Here is a 24,378-nt window from a genome sequence, read left to right on the forward strand (position 1 = left end):
CAATTTGCTAACTTGGTAAAGGTTTCTTCTTTGAGCATCCATAGAGAAACTTCTGCTTTTTGTGGTCGGAATGGCAGCAGGTTTCCTGGGGAAGGAACAGCCCCTTTCTTACCATCATGTTCCCCGCGGCTTGGCACAGAACTGCAGGTGTTGGAAGAGACTTCAAGGGGTCATTGAGTCCAACCCTCTGCTAAAACAGGTGCCCTACAGCAGGTGGCACAGATAGGCATCCCAATGGGACTTGAGTATCTCCATAGAAGGAGAGTCCACAACCTCTCTGAGCAGCCTGTTCCAGTGCTCCACAAGGGAAACGTGATACTGTTTGTCTTTTTATGAGCTTAGAGAAATGGTAACAGTTTAGAATTTAGCTTTTATTGCCCGCAGTAATTCAACGATATATTTTTGCTAAGTTGTGAGCGAGGTGTTGACCTGTAGGCAGAATCCACTTCAGACGGTTAATAGGTGGTCAGATTGTTTTGGAAAATGTCACATCCCAGCATGTGATTTTCCTTACTAACCCAGATTCCATCGAATAACAGCAAAGGTAGAAGGACAATCTTTGAGGCAGACATCTTGGTTTAATGATTTCTTTTTGCTTTCGATTACCCATCGCTTGATTTGAATCCATCAGTGGTGAGGACATAAATCTTACAGCACCCAAATCAATGTTGCTCATCAGAAACCACTGACCTATGTAGATTTGTATTTTCTGCTTAAGGTTTTAGCAATTCCAAGCCAGCAAGCCTGTTGGTTTGGAGTTTTTTTGGTTAACATTACAGCCAATTCAAAGTATTTATTAAAATAATAATAATAAAAATTATACAGAGATCACTTGGGGTCAGGCTGTCACAACAAACAGCAGAGCACAGTGTCACCCAGTGACAGATAACAGCGGATACATCTACTGGAAATGCTAACATAAATAATGCCTGATAACATCAATCCAGAAACCACAATCCCTTCTGATAATCCATGTTATCCTATTTAGGATCATAGGATATCCTGTGATCCTAAAGCTTTTCTATTCAAAAGAAAAACACATTCCCACTCATAAACAGTGCAGATTGCTTCTACACTTGTGTTTCCTCCAGCCAAGGACCCGTGGTGATGCTGCTGCTGCTCATGTGAAGTCCAGGAGGTGAGAATGGACTGCTGGCCTGCCTTGATGCCATGAGGGGTTGTATGGTATGTTTGATTGTTCCCCAAGAAATACAAGCTGTTGGGTGGCAAGAGCGTAATTCCAAAGTGTGGCTGGTAAGGTTGAAATACTGAAAGACTGAAGGAAGTAAAAGGTGATGTCACCCTGGTAACCAAACTCTATACTTAGATATAAGTGAGTCAGTATGAAAATGCCTCTATCAGACATTCACTAATAAGTAGCTTCTAAATATAGCGTCAGATCAAATACTTGAACCAAACTCTTGTATCTTCACAGCAGTGCTGAAAGCATCCATGTACTGTGCATTTATACAAGTCGGCTCTTTTGTTTGCACAAAATGTGTTAACATCTATGCTTTTCTCTTACCGAATGCTCCTCTGGCAGGTCATTTGTTCAGGTGCCATCAAATTGTGATAGCTGCCTTGCAGGTGCTGCAGGCAGAGGTGTGGGCTGTGCTCTACTGTAGGCTTTGAGGTACGTCTGGATCACTGGCAAAGAGCACCAGAGCTCTTTGTAAGAGCGTAGGAGAGATACACCACCCCTCTGATCATCTTCCTGACCCTCCTCTGGACCTACTCCAATAGCTCCACATCTCCCTTGTGCTGACAGGATAGAGACTGCTTTCATCAGGTCACTGATATCCCTAGAAACTACCATTCTTCATTGGAAGCCACGAGATAAAGGCACTTCTTGGCTTTGTGTTGTCATTCCCAGCACTTCCCATTGACAAAGTGGAAAAGATGGGCTTTATCCCTGTATCTGCACTTTGTAGCACGGAGCGGGCTGCGCTGCTTGGGGTTGCTGAGAGATGCTTTTGTTCACTTGAAGGACTTCCAGCATATGAATATTCATTTCTACGACAAATTACAAGTTCCTCGGGAAGGATGAGAACTGAGGCTTTTCAGTGTGGTAGAATGAGATGCGAAACATTGAATTGCAAATCACTCCCATTCCGTCTTTAAATTCCACCACTGCAATTGCTATAAGAACGTGTATTGAAATGGTTTTGTAATGTAGGCAGTGAAACCACAGCCACCTGTGCGGGGGAGATGAACAAGTGTTCCTGCTGCACATTCGCGGTGGGATTATAAGGAGTGAGGAGCCCTCATTTTATGTGTTTGTTAGAAGCTGCAATGTGGGCATTGCCTTGTGATGGCACCTACTGGGCCTGTTGCTGTTTACTCAAATAGCTGGTAAGAAAGGGGCTGAATCTCTTCATTCTGCTTTTGTGTGCTGCCTCCAAGGAAGCTCATTGGGGTGACCTCCATGACGCAGAGCCGGTGGTTTTGGGGAGGTCAGCGGCGCTCAGGCAAGAAAACTGCTGTGGGAACTCCAGAAGGAAGGGATTAATCTTTTGCCTTTTATTAGGAGTCAGCAGCGAAGCCATGGAGAGACCACAGGGCTGTCAAATCCTCGTCTCCCACAGCTGCATAGGACAGCTTTGTACAGCTCAAAGCTCAGAGAGTAATATGCGATATGCTGCTTTGTTGGAGGAGGGCCCTGCTCCAAAAAGCACTAGTTCAGCTGGTGAATATGGAGAGAGAGACGTTTTGTTGGCCTGTTAATAATTGTCAGTTAGAAAGCAGTTTTTGGCTAGTTATGAATGGCACTCATCAGTTGCATGCCTCTTTTGAGCCTCCTTCAGCTTTCCCCACTGTGTCCTTTTTTTCCTCTGCAGAAGCCATGCGTTTTGATCTGGGAAAGTGGGACTTAGGCTCTTGACTTCCCTCTGCCTCGTGGTCTCCTGCTATGCTTGCCCACCTTTTCCAGCCCTGTTGTCCCGCTCCTTCTCACAGCCTTCCAGTCTCCTGACCTGTTTGGAGCTTTGGTGAATGGTGCCACCCGGGTGGAACTGAGAAATCGGATTAGCTCTTCACTGAGGGGAAAAAAGAAGTTGGAGCAGGAGCAAGGAAACTGCAGAGGGAGAAATGCTGTCAATGCATCCACTGCGCTAATGATGGTAAAACAAAAGTCAAAGGAAGTTTGTGTTGCGCTAAACTCCAGCAGTTCCAACTGCGAGACAAAAAGCCATAGGAAACCAGGCTTCATTAGGGCTTCATTAGCTTTACTGAGGCTGAAAGGAAAATGAGTGCTATACACAAGAGCTGAATGCTGTTCCAAATGCTTGGTGCTTTCCTCTGGCTTGTATTTCTCATGAGCTGTTTGAATTGGCTGACATCTGTGAAGATATGAAGAACGTTCCTGCTCCTGGAAAATTAGAATGTTCCCCTTCTGCAACCTGCTTCATTGCTTCTCCTCTACTCTGAGCTGCTGAGTCTGCTTCCATCTGCTTTTAACCCACACTCCATCTCTGGAGCTTCTGAGCTGTGTCATACGTGGTAATTTGTACAAGCAAGACATTCTTTCTCATCTCCAATGTTTTATATCTATATTTATGTATTTATGTTTATATATACACGTTTCTTATACCGGAACTGTTGGGCAGATGTAATGACATGCCATTTTTTTTTTCCTACCGAGACCCTTGCATATTTATGGTTGTTCTTAGCTATATTTAGTTTGTATCAAGTTCTTTTCGATTTAAACAAGAAGTGTTTAGAAAGAAAATGTTCCAAAGTGGGCCACATGCTTCCTCTTGTTTTCAGGGCTTTCAGTTTCAATACTGGCAAGGGCTGAATTGTTTCCTAAGGTGTGACGGGGTGTGAGATGGGCACAGTCTGCTGTTTCAGAACAGGCACACGTGGGAGTAGAACGATCTGGAAGAAAACAGAAAGCACAATAAAAATTTCTAATTAAGTTAACAAAAGCTTGACTTAGCCATTGCAATTCTAATGCTGTTGGGAGGTTTGCAGAATGGGAGGTGTTACACAGTTTGCAGCTCTTGTGCCGTTTTGTGACCTCTTTACAGCTTTCCTGTGTGAACACAGCTTGATCCAGAGTCCATTAACGTTGCTCCAAGCATCAATTAGCAGTGAAGGGGGATTGTGCAGTCGCAGGAAGATCACGCTACTTGGCCATACGGAGCATTTTCATCCACCCTCGAGGTCGTGGTGAGTTAACGCCCAAATGCTTCCACTATAAGATCAGGAGGTGAGAGCACAGATCAGCACCATATGGGCATGCTCTGCAGTAAGGAGATGGGCCTGCTCGCTGCACCAGGGGTGCTCTGCAAAATCAAAGGACAAAAACCTACCCTGAAAAAGCAGAAGTTGGATACGGAGCTGCAGCTTTATTTTCCACACGACAGTGAAGAGCCCTGTAGTTAAATCTCTGCATTTGGAGGCGTATTGAATCTGAAAGCTTGTGCACTTGAATACAGGAGGAGTCTGACTGACTGTCAGCTTTCGTTTATCACTCAAAGGATGTTTCTGCCTCCATCCAGCCTCGGTCAGAGAGCACAGAACCCAGGAAGACCTGGAAGCCAGCCAGGATGTCTGACACTCTTTTGTGGCAGATGAAGTCTCATAGGAGGGAGCAGAAGAACAGCCTGGATCTCTGGGTTTGACTGTGGCTTAGAGATGCCGCTGAATGTTGCCAGAAGGGCTCAGCAAAGCTCTTTCTCTATTTGCAGTTAATGGCAGAAATCTTTTGAGTGTCCTTTGGGTTCAGTAAAAAGAAGTAAGCAACCCCCTGCAAAAGATGTTGGCCCAAAAGATGGATGTTGCCATTTGTCAAGTCTAATTTCTTTTCAGCAGACATCGTAGGTTTAGGGGATTGGGAGGGCTATGTTCCTTAGCTCATTATTTGTTCAGTCTAACACCTTCAGGGACAGTATTTCAGTCAAAAACCGTATCTCTGAACTGATACAGCCCTTTGTTTCTTGGCAAGAAGGAAGAATTAGATGTGGATGTACTTAAATTAAAAGTCCATCAATTAATCAGAAGGGCTAAAATATTTAACAAGCACGCTGTAGAGCTCAGGCTGCAGCTTTCAGCTCCTGTTATGCACAGGAGCCATCGAGGTGCCCTGCCCACCATGCTCCCTGTGCCCAGGGCATCTCCCTGCTACAGGGCTGTAATGCTCTTTCCCTGGCTGGGCAGAGAAAGCCGCTCAGCGTATCACCCTGAGCCCCTGCTGACCTGGCTGTGCTGCGAAGCACCCTGCTAGCAAAGAGATGCCTGATTATCAATTGCAGGAAGGTTATGAACAGGTCACATTCTAAGAAATAGCCCTGTGTGCATTGCCAGTCGTGGGGCAGGTGGGCTTTTTAGTCTCATCAGCATGTAGGTTCTGATGGGTTCTTTGGAAAACATCAGCCTTTCTGTAAGACTGAGCTTTGTTTCCTAAGCTCTCTGCGAGTTGTAATGCGGGCTGTTGGGATAGCTGTCAGGGTGTCCCAGTTTGCCTGCGTGTCAATTGGCTCTATCCAAGCACCATCTGCTTGCAGCCTTCTGCCACAAGTGCAGGTTCACACTCATGGCAGCAACAGATCAATGCATTGCTGTGCACCTCTAGTGAAGCCGTTTTAGTTCTTTGTTATTCTTTTAGTTGCAGATTTGCAGGTAGATGGCTACTAGGCTTTAAGAAATCCACTTTGTGTACATAAGTTAACATTCACTATCTCTTTTCCTCAGCAGGTGCTTTTTGAGCTGAAGAAAACGTGACATTTTCAATAGGATATTTTAGGGTGTGCTACGCATTAGCAAAAACCAATGAGATTAATTATGCAGGGGAAAAAGAAGGCAACTAGCACCTTTTGCTTCAGTGTTTTAGGCTGGGTAATAGACATAAAAAACAGCCCAGCAAGCTCTGCCGTGATCCTTAAGAAAAACACTCCCACATCGTGGATATCAGAAGCGAAACTCTTATTGTGAGCTCCCAGCAGGGGATGAGCTCCCAGCAAGACAGGAGGATAATACTGTGGGCAAATTGAGCAAATGTCCTTGCCTCTCCAATCAGCCAGTATTTGAAGGGTATTATCCTTGCTAAACTTGTCATCCACTTTAAATGGAAGTTGGACTGAAAATGTGTATACTCTACTTAGCATGACTTTTGGAGAGATGCTCCTGCAGTTCAGGGATTGGCTTTAATTCCTGGAGATGTAACTCTGCTGCAGCTTTATTTAACCTCTGTTTATTTGCTTTATACATACATACATATATATATATATAAAACAGTGTGTGGGTAGGCAGAGTGTATGGATTGTGTCCATGCAAGAGAGCGCTTGAATGATCTGATGCTTTGGAACAGTTGCGCTGTTAGACCAGAAGATTATGGTCTACTGTGGGAATACTGCACAGTGCAAGGGACTGAGACGTGGCTGTGGTTCCTCATGGCTTATTTTTCATCTCTAGGGTGTCAGCTCTACTTCCTTCTAGCAAAACAGCTTATGTAGGTATCAGTGCGTGTTGTGGCATTTTGCATTCTTACAGCATCGCTTTGGACCAGGTATGAGGATCTGGTTGGAGCTGCATTATTAGGCATGATACCTTTAATGAAGGCTTTTGCCCATTAGTTTAATCTGCTTGAAAAGGAAGGTAATGGAAACAGAAAATACTGACAATATCATTAATACTATGTTCTTCTTGGCTAAGAAAGATGGTTCTCAGGGTAGTTGTAGCTTCAATCCAAGGCAGTTCTGGAGAGCTCATTCTGCACCAGCACTTCCTCAGTGTCAAGCAGATGTAGTAGCACGGGGCCACTAATTTCTCAGTTTCTCACTGCCAGAGGAAGGCAGATGTCATTCAGATGATGAACCCTCACTTACAGATCTGTTTAGAATGTACAAGTCCATGTAAGTTTTCCTTTTCAAAGCGAGTCTGTTAGTATCACTTAATAGATGTAGGCATATGTCTCTCTAAAGCAACAGACAATAGGAGGGATTTACTGTGGGGATGTCTGACACGCTAACTTTATTGAGTCTAGTGAAAGCATGCCCACAGGGCCGCACCGGAGACCTACTGACCTAGAAATTGTAGTGGCCATCCTCTGACAAAGTCAGAAAGTACAGTGTGGTACAGCAAAGGGCTTTGGGGTTTTAAATCAAGAAGTAATTGGAACAGACTTGCCCTGGGATGACCCAGCTCGCCGTGTGTTTGTGTCCCCATTGCTCCATGAGGAAACGCTTCCAGTTCCTCATGCAGTGGCTGGAAGGAGATGGGATTGTTAGGATTCATAAATATTGGGTTGTAGGATCCTAGAATGGTTTGGATATGAAGGGACCTCAAAGATGGTGTAGTTCCACGTGGTTACAGCCAGGAGGTGATACGGGAAGGCTATCACCAGTGCTATTGCAAAACCACCAGCCCTCAGTGCCCTTCTGCCCCACGCCGGGCTGTGAGACGTGCCCCCAGCTATAGGAGTGCTGGCTGCAGCCCAGGCATCGCCTCGTCTCAGGCTCTGGAGACCAGCGAGTGGTCCCTGGCCCTGTTTTATTTAGCTGTAGCCATAGAGACTGGGAAGGCTGGCCCTTGATTCATGAGTGGAGATAAAGCTGGCACGGTCTGTTTTCTCCTGGTCCCCAGGGAAACGGCAGGCAGCTTTCAGTGAATGGGCAAGGCCTGCCATGTGGGGAACATGGAGCATCCCACTCCTTTATGGACCAGCTTGGCCTGCCATGGCTGACTGTATTCTTCAAGTTCCCTCAGAACACTGGAATTGTAGCGTGGGGTTGCCTTGGAAATGGCAAGCAGGGAACAGCTTGTAGAAATTACAGCAAAAAACCTAAGAGAAAATGTCACACTTGGCTGCAGGAAGTGCTCCTTATCAATCAAGAACATTGGGAGAAATTAAGTTTCTATAGCGCTTTCTTATTTTTAGCATCAGCTTTGCTTAGTAACAGCTGATGATAGGTGAGATAAATCCACGTGTGTGCCAGGGATGCTGCAGTTTGTGTCTGGAGTAACCTGTTACTTAGATTGTATTGTAAAGCTTAGACTGTGTATGTTTAAAACCCGTGTCTGATGTGGCTCTCCATGTGTTGCTTTGTAGAAGTAAAGAGCAGTACAGCTAGAAATGCCGTGCTGATGGGCGTCCAGCTGTGCCCAGCAAAGAGGATGCGTGGTCTGAGAATAACTGGAGTGTTTGGCTTGGCTTTAATAGCCTGCAAATCTTTCCATATCTAAATGGAAAGAATGATGATAAGAAAATGTCTTCTGTGCATGAATGCACCAGGGAAAAAAAAGTTGTTTGCTTTTGATCTGTTGTTTGCCAAGCTAGACTGACAGCTGGCTGGTTTAGTGGATGTGCTCTATTGCCATCCTTCATGTCCTTCATCAGGAACATGCAGGTTTGCTCATGCAGGAATGTATGTTTCCTTCAGATACAGCGGGCATTGGTGTTTCTCCTCCACAGAAGGGATAGCTGATATAAGCTAAAAGCTATAACTGTGCTACAGGCCCACAACGTATTGGTTTAAGCCTCGATTTAGTTGCTGTTAATCGAATGAGACATGGGTAGTATTTATGTAGAACATTGCCAAGAAGAGCAAGTCTCTGGCCCTTATTATGTCCTTATTCCATCCTTACCTTTTAGCCCAGTGTCTTCTATGGGGATAAAGGTCCATTAGCCCATAATCCAAGCTGGACTCTCGTGCTGCATTAGAAGCCATCTCCAAGGAAGTGAAAAGCAGGGCAGAGTCGTGTCTGACAGACAGGGTTTAGAAAGTCTGAGTGATGCTGTTTTTCCTAGAGGCAATGTACTCCGCATGACTCCATGTATTACTTTGCATGTCATTATCGTTGCAGATTTCAGTGCTAGTGTTGTTCTCCAATCAGTGCTTTAACATTCCCACTGAACACATCAAATACAGAGCACAGCCTTCAGCTCTTGTTGGTGTTACAGAGCAGGTAACTCATTTCTGAAGAACTTCTCAGTTCTTTGAAACAAGGTTTGTTTTCAGATTGCCATGAAATATCCTGGATGGTTTTACCTTAGGGGATGAGCTGTTGAAATTTATATGGGTTTTTATACAACAGAAGAACAACAGCTCTATTATGAATATAAGTTCCATTCCAATGTGCAGAAGAACTTCTTTATGGTAAGGGTGATGTAGCATTGAAGCAGGTTGCCCAGAGAGGTTGTGGAATCTCCTTCTATGGAGAAATTCAAGATCTATCTGGACACCTACCACTGTAGGGTACCTGATAGAGCAGGGGGGTTGGACTCGATGGTCTCTTGAAGTCCCTTCCAACCCCAGTGGATTGTGTTTGTTTCTTCCACCTTTATGCTAAATGTTCCCTGTATTTGGAGTGTGATTTTTCAAGGTAGGATTGTAACATAAGCTCTCTGTAACTTGCAGGGAGGAGGAAATATATTCCTTACTGATTCTAAATGTAAACTCGGCACATAAGCAAAACTATCATATTCAAGCATCTAATCCCATACGTATCCATGGGTATGACTGGTATCCAGGCAATCTGATTTTGTTTTCTTGGCTCTTGTATTATTTATATGCTGCAGAGTCTTCTGGACCAAAATAAATGAAGAAATAAATAAATAAAAATCCACGGCTAGATAGCGGCTCACTTGGGATAAATCCACTCTAGTTTTCTTCGCTATAAATTACTTCTATTTTAAAGCCTAGGATGATTGTCCACATGTTTTTCTGCTGCTGCTTAGAACAAATTTATCCATCCCTCAGATCCTTGTGATCCCCCTTAAGGTACTTACGCAGTGCAAGAAGATCCCCCCTGTAGCCTTCTCATCTTCAGATACATACGCTTAAGCGCCTCATCCTGTCATCTTTTGGCCAGACCTGTATCTCAGGGATTTTCTCTAGAACATGTATGTTGCTATGAAGATAAGATACACCAAGCTCAAGCTTATGCCCCAAAATGGATATTTATGATGGCATAGCAGCTTATTTTTAACATATATTTAGAAATCATCCTTGACAAATGCACGGGAGCTACTCCATTGGAAGAATGGTGCTCCTCTTGTGCCATGCTGATTATGGCAGTCAGCTCTTCCTCTGTAGAACATACCAGCCAGGCTGTACTGCACATTTTTGGTCCTTTAATTCATGATCCCTGTTTTTTTCCTTTGAGGGAAGGAGTTGGTACTCCACAGCATCGCGTCTCGTTTGTTACCTTACATGTTGATCTTGCACTTACCTGATGTTATAGCTAGATGTCAGTCTCAGATGTGAATCACAGGCTTGTCATTCAGAATCAGTTTGATTTTCAGTCCACAGTGTCAGAACTGTGAGATGACTGAGATGGGATGGAGTGCATGGAGCATTGGGAGGATCAGACCTGCTGCCAGAGGACAGCTGTTCAGATGGGAACAGGGGCTGGGAGGATGCTTTCTGTCCCTATGAATGCCATTTGTGGTGAACAGCAGCATTCCCAGCTCTCAAAATTGGCCTCCAGGAATCTACCACTAGGTGAGAATCACAATTAACAGTTTACATAAAGCATTGTTGTGGGTTTTAGAGGCAGGGCTGGAATCACAACTCTTACACTTCATTCCCTTTGGTAGCTAGGCTCTGCTGCCTTCCCAAGAGCCTGGATGAGTGGTTTAATGATTGCATTTAACAGAGCTACTGGTAAGCACTGCCTTGGGGCTCTGAGAGGTAGCCAGCTCAGTGCAGGCTTGAAAAGGTGACACACTGAGGGAAGGACAGTTTCAGATCTGGGACAGTGAGAGCAGTGTGTTCTGGAAAACCAGTGATTCAGCTATTCCAGTAACTTGTCACAGTGACCTGTCAGCCTCATAAAGCTGCGGATCTGGAGATGGACTGATGGGTTGTGACTCATGAGCTGACTTATGCTGCAGGCAGCAGAGGGTTGTGGCTGCAGGGATGGCTCACGCAGCCTGCACAGGCAGCAGGAGGGGAGGCAGCTGCCATGTACTGCAGCTATGCCTATACTGCAGCTATGCCATATCTGCTGTGCCATACACCAGGGGCTGGTTCTGAGCAGTGCCAGTATAGCTTGCATGGTAGGGGCTTGCTGTTGGCTGTGACGGCTCAGGGCCTGCTTTGTGGGCACTGCAAATCATGTGCATCTGATGGTCCCAGAGCCTCGGTCAGTCTTTCCAGTCTGTCAGCCCTGCTGTGAGTCAGCATCATGAGGTGGGACAGATGTGCAGTTTGTTCTTAATGTTTTCTTGTTAATAACCTGGATATGAGAATGATAAATTGAAGGCTTAGAAGGGTTATAGATTGATTATTAAAGGGAAGCAGGTAGGTAAAAAAGCCCTAATCGTTCCCAGATCCACGTTAGGATTCAGAAATGACTGTGTAATGTCCACATTGCTGAGAATTTACTGATGTGAGGGGTTACCTGAGGGCTTGCAGGGCCCTGGGCCCTGTCTGTGGCACGTCAGCTTGTCTGATTTGAGCTGGAGATGTTAGCTCCTAGTCTGCCCACCACACTGCCTCTGCCTTTCGCTGTGCTGTCGCTTCCCTCGTTCCTGTTAACTTCAGCTGCTCGTCTGGTCACAGATGATTTCCATTTCTGTTCTCGTTGCCTGCCAAACTCAGGCTGAGGAAAAGCAGCAGGTGTAATCTCAGAGCTGTCAGCAGAACAAACTCATGGGCGGCAGTTTGAATGGCATAGGTGACTTCTGTAGGAACAGGAATATTTTGTTATAATTATTTTGAGGGGTGATTGCTTTTTTTTCCCCCCTTGTCTCATACTAGAAGACGGGGGGTTACATTCCTCTCTAGGAAACAAAGAGTGGGGTGCTGTGGTGTTCTTAATAAAACTCTAAAGTAATTTGTGTTGGAAGAGACCTTTGGAGGCCATCTGACAGTGGGAGTGTATTGCGGGGTGTCAGGAACATGCCCAGGAATGATACAGACTTCCAGTCCCCTCTCAACAGGTGTCTGTGACACAGAACTGCAGTCTAACCATGGCCGTGATGCCTCTTTCTTTCCCTTTCACCATGACCTTGGGCTGCTCAACTGTGGCAGCAGCTGCACCTCTATCCATCCCCCCAGCATAGCAGTATCAGCAGAGGACATTGCTTTCACTGTGGGCACAAAGGCTTTGAATAAGCTACTCTGTCCTGCATCAGTTCATGAATACCAGACAGAAGCTTGATTCTAACAGCAAAAGTGAGGTCAGGTGAGGATGAGGGCAGCACTTGAACACCAGAAGCACAAAGGAAATGCATAGAAGTAGGAGGTCTGGCAGTGTCATTCTTGCTTCTGAGTCACTAGTGAGCTAAAAATCTAGGCACGGTGTGTGGGGGTGTATTGATAGGCTAAGCTAATTGCTGTCACAACAGTTGCCTCTAATCTTATTTCCATGTATTTATAGTGTGTAAGATAACATTTCCCCTGAAGTGAGCCCTCTTGCAGGCCCCTTGGCACAAAGGAACCATTTCATATCGGCATCTTATAGAGCAATATTCAGCTCCAAAAGGATTGTTACTGCTGCCTCGCCAGGTTTTGCTCGGTGCATATGCAAGTTAAATTCAAGAGCACTAATGATCTCGATTACATCTAGGTTTGGTGCCATGCTCAAACCCTGAGTGGGAGGAATGGCAAGCAGGGACCTTGGTGGCAGTTTCCAGCTTTGACTTGTAATCTCTCTTTGTGCTCCCAGGCTTTAGCCTGCCCATGACTCAATTATTTATGCAAGTATGAAAAACTGTCCTAACGCAGCCGGCTCTTTGTTTCTGAGGGCTGTTTTCAGCCAGTGTCCTTAAGCGATTGAATTTGCTTCCACGTTGTTGTATTCTGAGATGCCTTTCATTTGCCATAATTATCTGCTTCTAGCACAGCTCCGCCATGCAGAAAGATTTTTATGTGTGTAGCTGCTGCCCTTTGTGTTCTCATTCTAGGGGCAAAGTGTAAGATGGAAAAGAGGGTAAATGTCGTATGTTTGGGGATCAAGGGAGCAGAACTAAGTTTTCAGAGTTTCTGTATGGTTTATGAGGCTGGGAATGGAAATACTGAGAGTAAAAGCAGGGATAAAACAGCACCTTCCTTTATTTTCTCCTTTCCTCAACAGCATTATCTCCATAACTCTCTCTGCTTTGGTTTGTGTGGGCCTTAGTAGTGCTGTAAGCATGGAATCAAAACAGTTAATCACATCAGAAGAGAAAACCTTAATTTTCTATTGCTTCACATATATGTATGCCATTTAATTATTGTATGTTCTTTGCTTGTTTCTGCTCTTCATCATCTCGTATGAACATCACAGCACTTTTTTTTCCCTAACACTTTGCTTTTCTATTTGTGAAACATTGGCTCCCCGCCCCCACTGCAGCCTGCTCTCCTGATTGTGATTTATAGAGCTCTGGAAATAATCCTGACCGTTCTGTTTCACTCCATGTAGGTCCCTAGATATGTCAGAGAACCCAGGGATGATGTTAGGTGTACCCTTCCTGTTGTGCTCTGCAGGTTGTTTCTTAATTCAAAGTGAGACTGGTAAAGGATGCCCGATGGAATAGCCTCCGTTCTCTATCAGAATAGCCTAGAGGAGCCTGCCTTCAGGTATGTGTTACACCAGTGCAGACCAACTTTAAGCTGCTTCCACTGCTCAGTGGCAGTGAATTCCATGTTTAGCTGAATCCTTTTGTAACATCTTTGTACCCAGGGGCCTCTTGTGCAGATAGCCATTGTGTTTCCGTGGGCAGTGTGAAGATATTATTATCTGGCTTTGCAATTCATAAAATGAAGAGCTATGTTTCCAAAGCAGCAACTAATTGTGTTGTTTCTATTTTGGGAAGCCCGATCCAAGGCGTTTGCCAAGCTGTCAGCCAGCTTTGCCTGTGCTCGCAGGGGAGCTCTGCATAGAGCTGGGAGCTGATCCCATGCTTTTGACTTGCAGCATCTCAATTCTCCTCCAACACGGTCTGCTTTTCTCTTCTCAGGGCTGTCTAGGCCCACCTAGGCCCACCATTCTGTGCCCTGTTCTAACTGCAGAGTGCATGTGGATGAGCCCTGGGGAGCTTGCATCCTCCCTGCCCTTGTAACCTTGGCAAAGAGCATCTTGCTCACCTGGCGAGGTGCTGCAGTGCATCCCTGTCACCAAGAGCACTGTGATTAAATTGTTGTGGAGATACAGAGAGCCACGTGCTCTTTGTCCCCCTGCCTGTTTGCTGTGTCCCTTGGTGAGGTTTGGTGCTTTGGGTGAGCGCAGTGCTGCCTCCTGGAACACCCAACGCATCATGCCTACAGCGCTGAGTCCTCATTGATCTCTGTTAATGCAAGGTTAAGGCTGTGGTATTTGCTAGTTGTCTCATTTTTATACAGTATGCTAATTACTCTTTTGAATTGGAATTGCCTGTTCAGCGCACTGTAAGAGGAATCGGGATTGACTCTGTGATGCTGTGTTGCAAATAGGGTTGAGCCTTCTCCTGTGATGGTTTTCCTAGGCCAAATTAGACATCACCACATCTTTATGCAGCTCACAGTACACACATTCATATGCATACACAGTCATAATCTTATTGTTGTGCTAGCAGTGATACTGTCACACTGTCCAGAAGAGGTTTTTTTCGCTAGCAGCACAGAGTTGCTGGTGGTTTTGGAAGTAGATGCAGCTGATGGAAAATGAAAAGACTAAATAGATGCATAGTTAATTTGCATCTGTGAGGAAGGGGAAAAGAGATATTAGCCAAGGATAAGGATAAGTGCATTGATTTATGCTGAAAGCTCCAGAATGTTTGGGAAGGTTTTCAGTATGACGACAGATACACGTGCAAGGTTTCGGCCCAGGAATCCTCTAAAGAACCAGAGAATTTCTGTCAAAGCACTGGGAAAGTCAGTGGTTAAGACAGGAAATCGTCTCACTTCTAGAAGGGAGCATTGCTATTTTGGTTCTTAACTCTGATCATTAGCAGTAGCAACGTGTGCTTAAATTGCTCCTCTAATATTAGGCGGTCCAGAATTGCACGAGGTGATTTCATATGCCATTTTATCCCGAGCCTGTAACTGGAAAAAGACAGGAATAAGCAGGCTAACTGCTATTAAAGCAGGCTAACTGCTATTAATTGTGCTCTGCTGCTTTCTTGCCAGCCTTTCTAGTGGCCATTGGTCACGAAGACCAATGAAGGTTGGAAAAGACCTCTAGGATCCCCAAGTCCGAGCGCAGCTCACCCTGCCATGCCCAGGGCTGTGTGTGCTCCCGGTGCGGGGCCGGATTACTCAGAGCCTGTTCCTGTTGACCCGGTCGGATGGAGTTTTGCCGATCAGGACCGACCCATGAGTCACCATCAGGTGTTTTTGTTTGAAAGCGCTTCGCTTTTTTTTATTCTTTTTTGAATCAAAACCGCCGGCAGCGGCCGCCTGTGGGCCGGGCCCGTGATGCAGAAGCTCCTCCCTCGCTCCGGCCGCAGGGCTGGAGCCAATGGGGCGGCCCGGCCCGGCTCGGTTCGGCTGCCCGTGGGTTGGGCGCGGTGTACGGCGGGTCCGCGCCTCTCGGGGCGGGCGCTGCGACGGGGAGGCGGCCGCGCTCCCTCCCCGCTCTCTGACAGCTGGGTTTTCTTGTGCTTAGGGATCCGGTGTGAGGTTTGGGGGTGGTGGGGGGGATGGTTGCGTTTTGATCTCGGTCGCCAGCTCCGGCATCGCCGTCCTGCCCGCGGCATTAGGACTTAAGGAGCTTGATTCTCCGAGGGCTACATCTGCTTCTTGGCTAAGGCTGAAGAAAGACGTCTTAAGCTGGCAATCCCGTGCGGGCGGCAGCAGGTCCCCCGAGCGGCTCGGGTTGGGCGGTGCGTGAGGATGATGGAGTGAAAGTCCCCGCTTTGCAGGAGAGGATTCCGCGGAGGAAAGGAGCCAGCTGACACAGAGAGGAGCAGCAGGTGGAAGGAAGGCTGGCGCAGAGCCGGCGGGTACCGCAGGCTGACCGCTTCCTTCGGCCGTCCCCGCAATAGCGTGTCCTTCCCTCCCTCCCCTCTCGCTCGCCTGCCGTGCTGCCGCTGACGGAAAGGCGCCAGGGAAGCAGGAGGAGAAGATGCCAGCCATCCTGGTGGCCTCCAAGATGAAATCGGGACTGCCCAAACCCGTGCACAGCGCCGCACCCATCCTGCACGTCCCGGCGGCCAGGGCCATCCCGCAGCCCTGCTACCTGAAGTTCGGCAGCAGGGTGGAGGTGACCAAGCCTTCCTACTCCAGCCAGATCCCTCTCAAGTCCCCCAGCGGGCAGGAGAGCGCCGGGGATGGACCGCCGAGGAAGGGCAGCTCGGTGGAAAGCGCGTTTGACACTCAGGTAAGAAATGATGCTGGGGAGGTGTAAGCAAAGCGTTTGTTCCTATGGGGGATGTTGTGCGTTTCCCATCGCTGCACCTTTGGATGGCTCCGGGGCTGTGTTACCGCAGCAGGGTGGTGCTGGGCTGTGCCCAGCCTGTGGGACTGGGGGCAGGTAGAGGTGTTCCTGGCAGGGTATCTTCTTTGTGTGCCTTTGGTGGTGGCTGCTGGGTTCTGTGAGTGCTCGGCATGGAGGGGAGGCAGCGCTGCCTGCAAGGTGCCGTTCGCAGTGCGGCTGGGTGAGACGGCTTGCAGAGGAAGGGCTGTGCAAGCGGGATTGCCTGCTTTACCTCTATATGTGCATGACATCATGGATGCAGCGCGTTACCAACATTCAGTTTGCGCTAAACCTGTGCACATGGCAGTGCAACCTATTGTGTCTTTAGACACATGGTGCTTTCTGCGCAGGGAGAGAAGCAAATGCTCCTCAGCCCGTTCTGTTATCAGCACAGCAATGCTTCCAGCACGTCTCAGGCTGCCCGGCTGCAGAGTGTGAGCTGTCTCTGCAGCAGGCAGGATCGATCGATGCTGTGCAGATTGCTGTGCAGCAGTGCGATGGATTTGGGAACCAGCCATGTACATGACAAGCTTCCCTGCAGGCATCTCAGCCCAGGAGGAGGTGGTACCGTTAGAAAGCAATGGGGAAATGATGGTGGATCACAAGAATAGCGTGAGTCATCCCTGCCATCTGCATTGTGAAGTCTGTGGCCCGGTAACCCCGTTCTCTTAAGGGAAGCGTGACCGATGGGGCGTGTTTGGCCTGCTGCCCTGGATTTTAGCATGTGCTGCACTTTCTCTGCTGGCAGCCAGGGTGAGCAGAGCCTGCAGCAGCTCCTCGGGGACCGGGAGCACAAAAGCAGGCAGACAGGTGCTGGTGTCAGGGTGGTGGCAGCAGGCACTGACCTGGGCATCACATCGTGCTCAACAGAGAGAAGCAAATGGTGTTTTTTAACCTTGTGTTTGTGTCTGTCCTTGTGATGCTGAACCATCAGCAAAATCTCATTATGTGCTGCGCTCTCTCTGACACACCTTGGTTGCTGCATAGGAATTTACATTCTGCAGAAGTTCTCGTTTATCTAAAGTGCTTTTGACCCAATAACATTGTAATTGGGGAGCTCCTGTTGGACTGGGAGCCATCCACAGCAGAAAGGAGAACAGCATGGTGGTTTTAACTCTTGCTGTGCAGATGTAGCACAGAACACATCTCGTGTATCCCGGCAATGAAAGGCTGTTGGTGCTCATTTGTTACATTTGCACACAAAGAAACATCAGATGATTTTGAGCTTTGAATTATTAAGCAGAAAAATAAATCCAAGGCTTTGTGGTGTTCAGTTAAGCTGGTAGAAGTCCTAGCAGATGACCAGCACCTTTTAAGGTGTGCACGAGTGAGATTTGCTTTACTATCTGTGATTTTGGATCAACGCAGCCCTCTTACATTGTTCCTAATGACTCAGCTTTGATTCCATACCCGCATGGCATGCAGGTTTTTGCCATCTAGTAATCTGGATCTAAATGAACGGGAGACTTTTCCAGATCGGTTGCACCAAGGACAGTGCTCTTCTCTTTTCCTCCCTTCCCCCATGAAGGAGTGGGAGGAGGCACAGAATGGATGAACAGCCACCGCCATATGGTTTATTGGTAGCAGAAGCATTTATATCCTAGGAAATCTTCAGCTGCGTTCAGGTGTAGAGGTGATTTCTGGTGGCAAGTCTGCTGAGGTCGCCATCTCAGATGCTTGTGCCTTATCGTTTGATTCTCTGGTTCCTTCAAGCAAAAATATGACCCTTGCCATTTCACTGTGAGGTGCCTGACATCCTCAGTGCCACTGTTGGGGTGGGAAGTGAGATTCTTCCTGTGGCATTCAGCATGTAGGTCTGCAGAACGGAATGGAACCTGTCGTGTGATTTGGGTCCCTGTGTGTGGATTGCAGCCCGCAAAGAATGATAACGTGGTCCTATGTGGGTATTGCTTTGGTACAGCTGCTGAATGGTTGGAGAACCCAATATGAGAGCTCTCAGACTCATATCCACTGGCCATTCTGTGTATTTTAGGGGGTTGCTCTTAATCCTGTTGAAGTCTCTTTGCACTGCAGAATTAAAACTTCAGTTGCACGCACAGAGTAAGAACAGATGGCAACTAATCTCATGTGTAGGACACCTGCTTACAGGTGCCAAGAGGAATGCAACAGTCATATCTTGAACTGTGTGCATGTATGAATGTTGCTCTCCCATCACAGTGCACACTGTGTTGGCCTTACCCCTACACTCTGTCCTAGAGAAGAGACCATGTCTGCTGCACAGGGTAGAAGTCACAATGTGAAGATACCAGGTCCTGTTCTAATATTATTATTGTGTGTTCCAAACCACTTGCTTCAAGTCCATTGTAAATGCTAGACTGAAACCTCAGGTCAGTGAGTCATTATTGTTCATGTTTTGATGTTACTGCTATACACACTCCATTCATTTTTCCATCTTAAACTCCCCGTGTTGTGCACAACAGTGTCCTCTGTTGTATTGGTGTTTTGTTGAAAGCACTGCCGGTAGGTTAGACCCATGTTCAGAGAGCATTGTTTTGGAAATATTTAACTTTGTTACCAGAGAGACTCCTGTCAAATAGATGGTAAGATAGGGATCACTCATATACAAAACGGTATTTATTAGTTATCCTCCTTTCTAAGCTGAGTACCTCTACTGTGGACTTCCTTGAGGTGGGATTTCCAAAGCTATTTACTGTTGACCTAATGCTGCTTTGACCTAATGCTGCTATTGCATTAGCCAAGTTTTTATGGTCTGTGGGGGGTGTTTCAGAAACTCTCATTTAATACGACCTTTTTTCTCCGCTTTTGATTTCCTTTTTAATGCTGTTTCTCTGATCTCTGCTAATAGGTAGCATCTGAGGGTCTTGCCATCCTCAGTGTACTTATCATATGAGCTTTCCCTAGAGGTAGGGATGTGCTTCTTATTGTGTAAATGAATGGCGAAGGCACAGAGACACATATCCAAGGTCATGAATCTGTCGTGCTCTAGAAAATTACCAGCTCGTCCCCTGACTATTAGATTATCTTTCTCCTTCACTGCCATTTGTTATTCAATTCAAAACACTTATGCATATGGCATCCTTAAAACCTCGTTCCCTAAGTTATATTTCTCTGGTGAACATCTCACTTAGTACCTGTTTTATCACGTGTTGCTCTGATGCTTTATGTATGGCCATAGCCATGTTGGATGGTCTGGGGTTAGTGTCTAGATCAGATCTAGGTCAGATCTAACTGCAGATTGTCAATCAGATTCACAGTCATTCCCCTGGGAAGTTTACCTGGCTAAAAATACAGCAATAGAGTATTATTTTAAGGAACATTTGTTTACGCAGCTTATAAATGGTCAGATTTAGTGTGTATTATTAGCCCGCTGGTACATCTTGTAACAGGAAGCTACTGGTTTTCCATTCACCAAGAGCTGGAATTCAATCGAGTGCTGCTTGGCGTTTATGTGCCTCTAATTTGATCTGGAAATTGTTCTTTCTCAAATAGGTTTGTGGAAACATTCTCATTTTGCTTTGGTTTCGTGAATCGTGGCTGTGGAAATAATGGCTGAAACTTATAATAAACAAGGTATTTATTAAAGTGAATAACTGAGAAAGCAGTCATTTGTTATTTTAAACCAGGCTGAGATCCTGTGTTTTGCTGTGATTTTTACCCCCTTGAAAAAGTATTTTTAGGTGTGTTATCCTTGGATTATTTTACTTTCGAGTTATTTTAGAATTGGAAGCAATGTGTGGGAAAACAATAAACGAGAAGAAATCTAACCTCTGGACATCAAAATATGCATTTACTAGGAGTTCTGCCCCTATGCTTGCTCAGTTTGGGACTGTAATTGCATCGTGTCTTCATCTGCTGAGTGGTCCCAGGATGGATCAGAGTCTTCTTGGAGAGCCCTAGAGATGGTTCCTGTGATGGAGAGCACGTTAACATCTTAAGATATTGGTTCACAACTTCGATTCCCACTGGTGGAGGCAGTAATTAATGGGTTGGTCTATTAAGACAAAATTGATTTGGTTACAAAGTAGAAGACGTTTAAGTCTTCAAAACTCATTAAAAAATAACATCACATTACGAGATCAAACGTGCGTTGGCCGTGTGAAGCAATAGCTTAGAAGCTCTTTTTGCTCAATGACCACGGGTCAGTCTGCTTTTCAGAATGGGCACACGCCTTCCAGACTTGTCTGCAGCTTTATTGGGATGGAGTATTTTTGGAAAGAGTATTTTCAGCATTGCTGTATCTTACTCCTCCAAGACGCTCTTGGAGCAAGGATCTGGTCACCCAGGGACACCAGTAAGAGGAGCAGTGCCAGGGTCTGTGTATTGCTAAGCCTGGGGCTTCTGGTGAATTTGCTTGAATTTACAAAGCAAAACCACTTGCTGCTTTTCAAGAGGGAAGAAGTGCTGTTGCCTAGGATCCCGTTTCTAAGCAGTGGGAGACAAACTGACTCTGCAGCAGTGAAAGGTTTGCTTTTGGGTAACCTTGAAGAGGAAGCCCTTGGGGCTCGCTTTGTAGATTTGGGACCATGTGGGATATTTCTTTTGGTTATGATTAAATGCCCACAGCAGAGGGGAGCCCCTGGGGGACACAGACCTTTATCAGTACCTAGACCTTAGAGGGCCCCTCACGTGAAACTTCACCTCTTGGCCCCAGCTGGATGGGCAAGGTGAGATGCAGTCTTCTTCATTGAGCCTCGGGATTCAGCTGAGACAGGGCCAGCATCTGGCTTTTATCCCTGTGCTACCTGCACTGTGACGAGCAGGCACAAGGGACTGCACTGCACCTGCAGGCTGCTGTGTAGCATATCAGGCCCACTCCGTGTTTGTTAGGCAGCATGCAGCACAGATCTGGCAAGTGATTTAAGTGTAAGTATTTTTGCAGTGATTTTTAGCAGCTTGTACAGATGCATTTTTCAACAAATGGAAGCTGTAGGCAAGGATTGTTGTGCACATTTCTGTCTCATAACGGTGCCTGTGGCAAGAGTCTCCTTCAAAGCAGCAGCTGATGAATAGCTGCAGATTCACCAAGTGCCATTCACCTCCCTCCTTTTCCTTCTGCTAGCAGCTGAAATGGCAGGGCTTGGTTTGGCCAGTCCTTCGCATCATTTGTAGCAGTGCTGTTAAATGCTGGACTGAAATGGATGGTAGCTAAGCTAATTTGCATGATTTAAAATGCCAGCTCGGTTTAATGTAGAGCAGCTGGTATATGCTTAACTCCTTCAGGAGAAAACTTAATACCCGCAGATCGCATTAACCAGGGCTACACTGCATTTATTTATTTATTTGGCTGTCTCTTTCTCCTTTGTTTGCTAGGACATTTGTAGGGATCCCTGCATTGCTGGGGGAGGGCTTTGCTCTTTATTGATACGTCTGCATCTCACCTTGCCCACAAAGGAAGGGGCTGGTCCTGCCGTGCAATGAGCACTTGTTGCAGCTTCTGAGCATCCACTTCCACTGACCTTAACAGATAGGACTCTGAGATGTGACATGATGAGGGATGGTAAGATTAGCTGGGAGAGGGACAGGTGTAGAGGCCTGGATTACGTGGATTACCGCATACTCAATTTGTTAGGGTTAAATTTCAAGGTTGAAAATGGTTAATTCCTCAATTATGGAATTAGGACATGCCGTAGCTCTAGGGTTGAGCAGGCAGCCAGAGTCATCTTGTGACGGAATGAAGAGTTGGAGAATCAAAGAATTCCTCTGCTGCCCTGAAATAATTAGTGCTGCCACACTGAGGAAAGGAGGGGGGGAAGGAGTGTAATCTTTTAATACCAACCCTCCTCAAAATTGACCTTGTCACAGGCAAATAGTCTTGCAGGCAGCAGGTGTATGATTGTGCCATTCCAACAGTGCCAGAAAGGCCAGCACAGTGCTTTGTCGTCAGCTAAATCCTCTCACCTCTGCAACAGCAATGGGCCTTCGTGTGCTGAAGGGCCCCGGGTGCGTATATGAGTGAAATGTGAGGCACTGAGCAGCGCAGATGGGCCTTACAAAGACAAAGCTCCTTCCTTAAAGAGGTTACAATACAACTTTCTCTTCCTCCAGAAGGTTTTGATTGCCTCGAGCTGTGAATTCAGCTGAGGTTTCTCATGGAAGCACCACAAAGGCTGCATCCTTAGTGGAAGCTGTTTGTTGGTTGGGAAAGTGACCCCTCGGAAGATAACTTCCTGTAATGTCCTTCTATGGATGTAGAGAAGGTGGATTGCTTCTTGTGAGGAAATTATTTCATCTCAGGCTGTCTGTGTGTAAGGTCATTAGTGTGCCTGCATGTTGTAGACTATTGGCCTCTTCTGTAGTCATCTTGTGGTGTGTTTACAGACTACATGTATATCTTAACCAAGAGATGAATCTGTTCTGCTCTGTTGATCATATGTCCAATAAGCAAATCAGTTTAGACATCTGAGAAAAGGTCTGTCAGTAATTACTCTTAAAGGCACAAACTTATTTAATCAAAGATTATCAGTTCTTTAAATAGATTAGAGCCATTTTGTGAGGTGGTCTACAAGGTACTGTTATTTGCATATATCAAGTCCAAATGTAGGCTTAAGGAATGGAAGAAATTAGCTGATGAGGGAGTAAATCCTTACCAACTATGCCATTTCAATGATCTTGTGTTGCTTGATTTGCCTTTGTAACTGAGGGAGAATGCAAAACTCAACCCAGTACCATCCCTGTGGCTACAGACAGGTCACCAGCTGCCACTGCTGGCCTTTGTCACTGGCAGCTTCCTTATCTTGCAGGTGTTCCGTGGTGATAAGTCCGTTCTAATTTCAAGCAGCTCAGGTAAAGTGATACCTGGAGCCATGGAATTACCTTTAATCGCTGTGTGATTCTTAAGCCTTCGAGCTTCAGTGTGATCTACTTTTTCCTTATCGTTGATGTTTTTCTTTTTCCTTGAGTCAAAGCCAGAGATGGCTGATTTGAAATCCTTTAACCAGCAATTTGTGGGTTTTAATGAAAATTGTCAAGGTTCAAGACACATCATTGCCACTCTGTTAAGAAAAGGGTCTCAGCTATTGAGAAGTGTCTTCTGTAAACAGCAAAACAGCTTTAAACACTGAAAATACTTGAAAGAGAAGAGCTGAAGACCTGCACGCGGCGTTTCAAATCATCACGAGGAGGTTGTGGGCTGTGGGTTACCATCTGCACACCATGTCGATGCCATCTGCCCACAAGCAGAAGAGAAAATACGAGGATATCCTGCCACAAAACCACTAGTTATGTGTGAAGACCCGGTGAGATGTGCAGTGAAATCCAAGCCTTAGTAGTCTGATAGAGGCTGACAGGGCAGCGTGAAAAAGACAGGCCGATGGCATTTGGGGGCACTGAACAAGAAGCATCTCCGCATGAGCTGCATCATTAGTATTAGTGGAAGCAAGGGATCTGCAGAGTGTTAATTCGTAGCATGTAACGCTGTAAACTGAGAACTATCTGTGAAGGCTGAAATTATGCTAATTTATGCAGTTCACATTGCTACCGCAGGTTATAAATAGCTCCGTTTCTAGAGAGCCAGTGCTGCTGTATTGCTGCGCGTGGCAGGTTGACTTTGTGTTTAGCTTTGCAGATTTTAGCAGCTTTAACACAGAGTGAAACCCGGCTTCTCTGGTCTTTTATGTGAAGGTCCAGCCAGTTGGATTGCGCTGCATTCAAGAGGCTGAAAGGAAAACAGCCCAATGGCTTAGAAATGGCACGGAGGTATTAGTGGGTGAAAAGCCTGCGCCTGAAGGATGGATGGAAGTCACAAAACTGCTTTTCTTCCACCACCTTCTCTTGTCTTCAGTCACGCTGCTTTTCCCATTCTCAGGATATGACTTTTGATAACGTGTTAATGCTTCAAGCCCTGCTCCCTTTAGTGAACATGTTTTCACACTTGGCAGCTGGTTCCTTCCCTTTCCCTCCCAGTCAGCTCGCTCAGCTTTTCATGACTAAGCTGTGTTTGCCTCACGGCTGTTTCTAATCAACTTCAGAAGCCACGCGTGTGAACTGTGCCTGCCTGCCTTTCCCCAATGCAACCCAGCAGCAGGGAAAGTCAGTCAGGAGAATGGATTCGTGCTGAAAGAACTGAGAGGTTTG

At 46.2% G+C, this 24,378-nt stretch overlaps 1 protein-coding gene across 12 annotated transcripts in view; it reads left to right on the plus strand.

Moving 5' to 3' along the window:
• Positions 1-24,378, plus strand: part of NAV2 (neuron navigator 2) — a 181,250-nt gene that overhangs the window by 46,579 nt on the left and 110,293 nt on the right. For 8 of the 12 annotated variants that reach the window (XM_015863381.2, XM_032445166.1, XM_015863382.2 and 5 more), the window contains exon 1: positions 15,356-16,227. The exons of the other annotated variants lie outside the window; for them this stretch is intronic. In XM_015863381.2, the coding sequence (XP_015718867.1) occupies positions 15,973-16,227 (255 nt within the window). In that variant the 5' untranslated portion in view covers positions 15,356-15,972. Of the gene's footprint in view, positions 1-15,355; positions 16,228-24,378 lie in introns of those variants that run through there. 12 annotated transcript variants of the gene reach the window in all.

Source organism: Coturnix japonica, chromosome 5, assembly GCF_001577835.2.
Source record: "Coturnix japonica isolate 7356 chromosome 5, Coturnix japonica 2.1, whole genome shotgun sequence".
Lineage (NCBI taxonomy): Eukaryota > Metazoa > Chordata > Aves > Galliformes > Phasianidae > Coturnix > Coturnix japonica.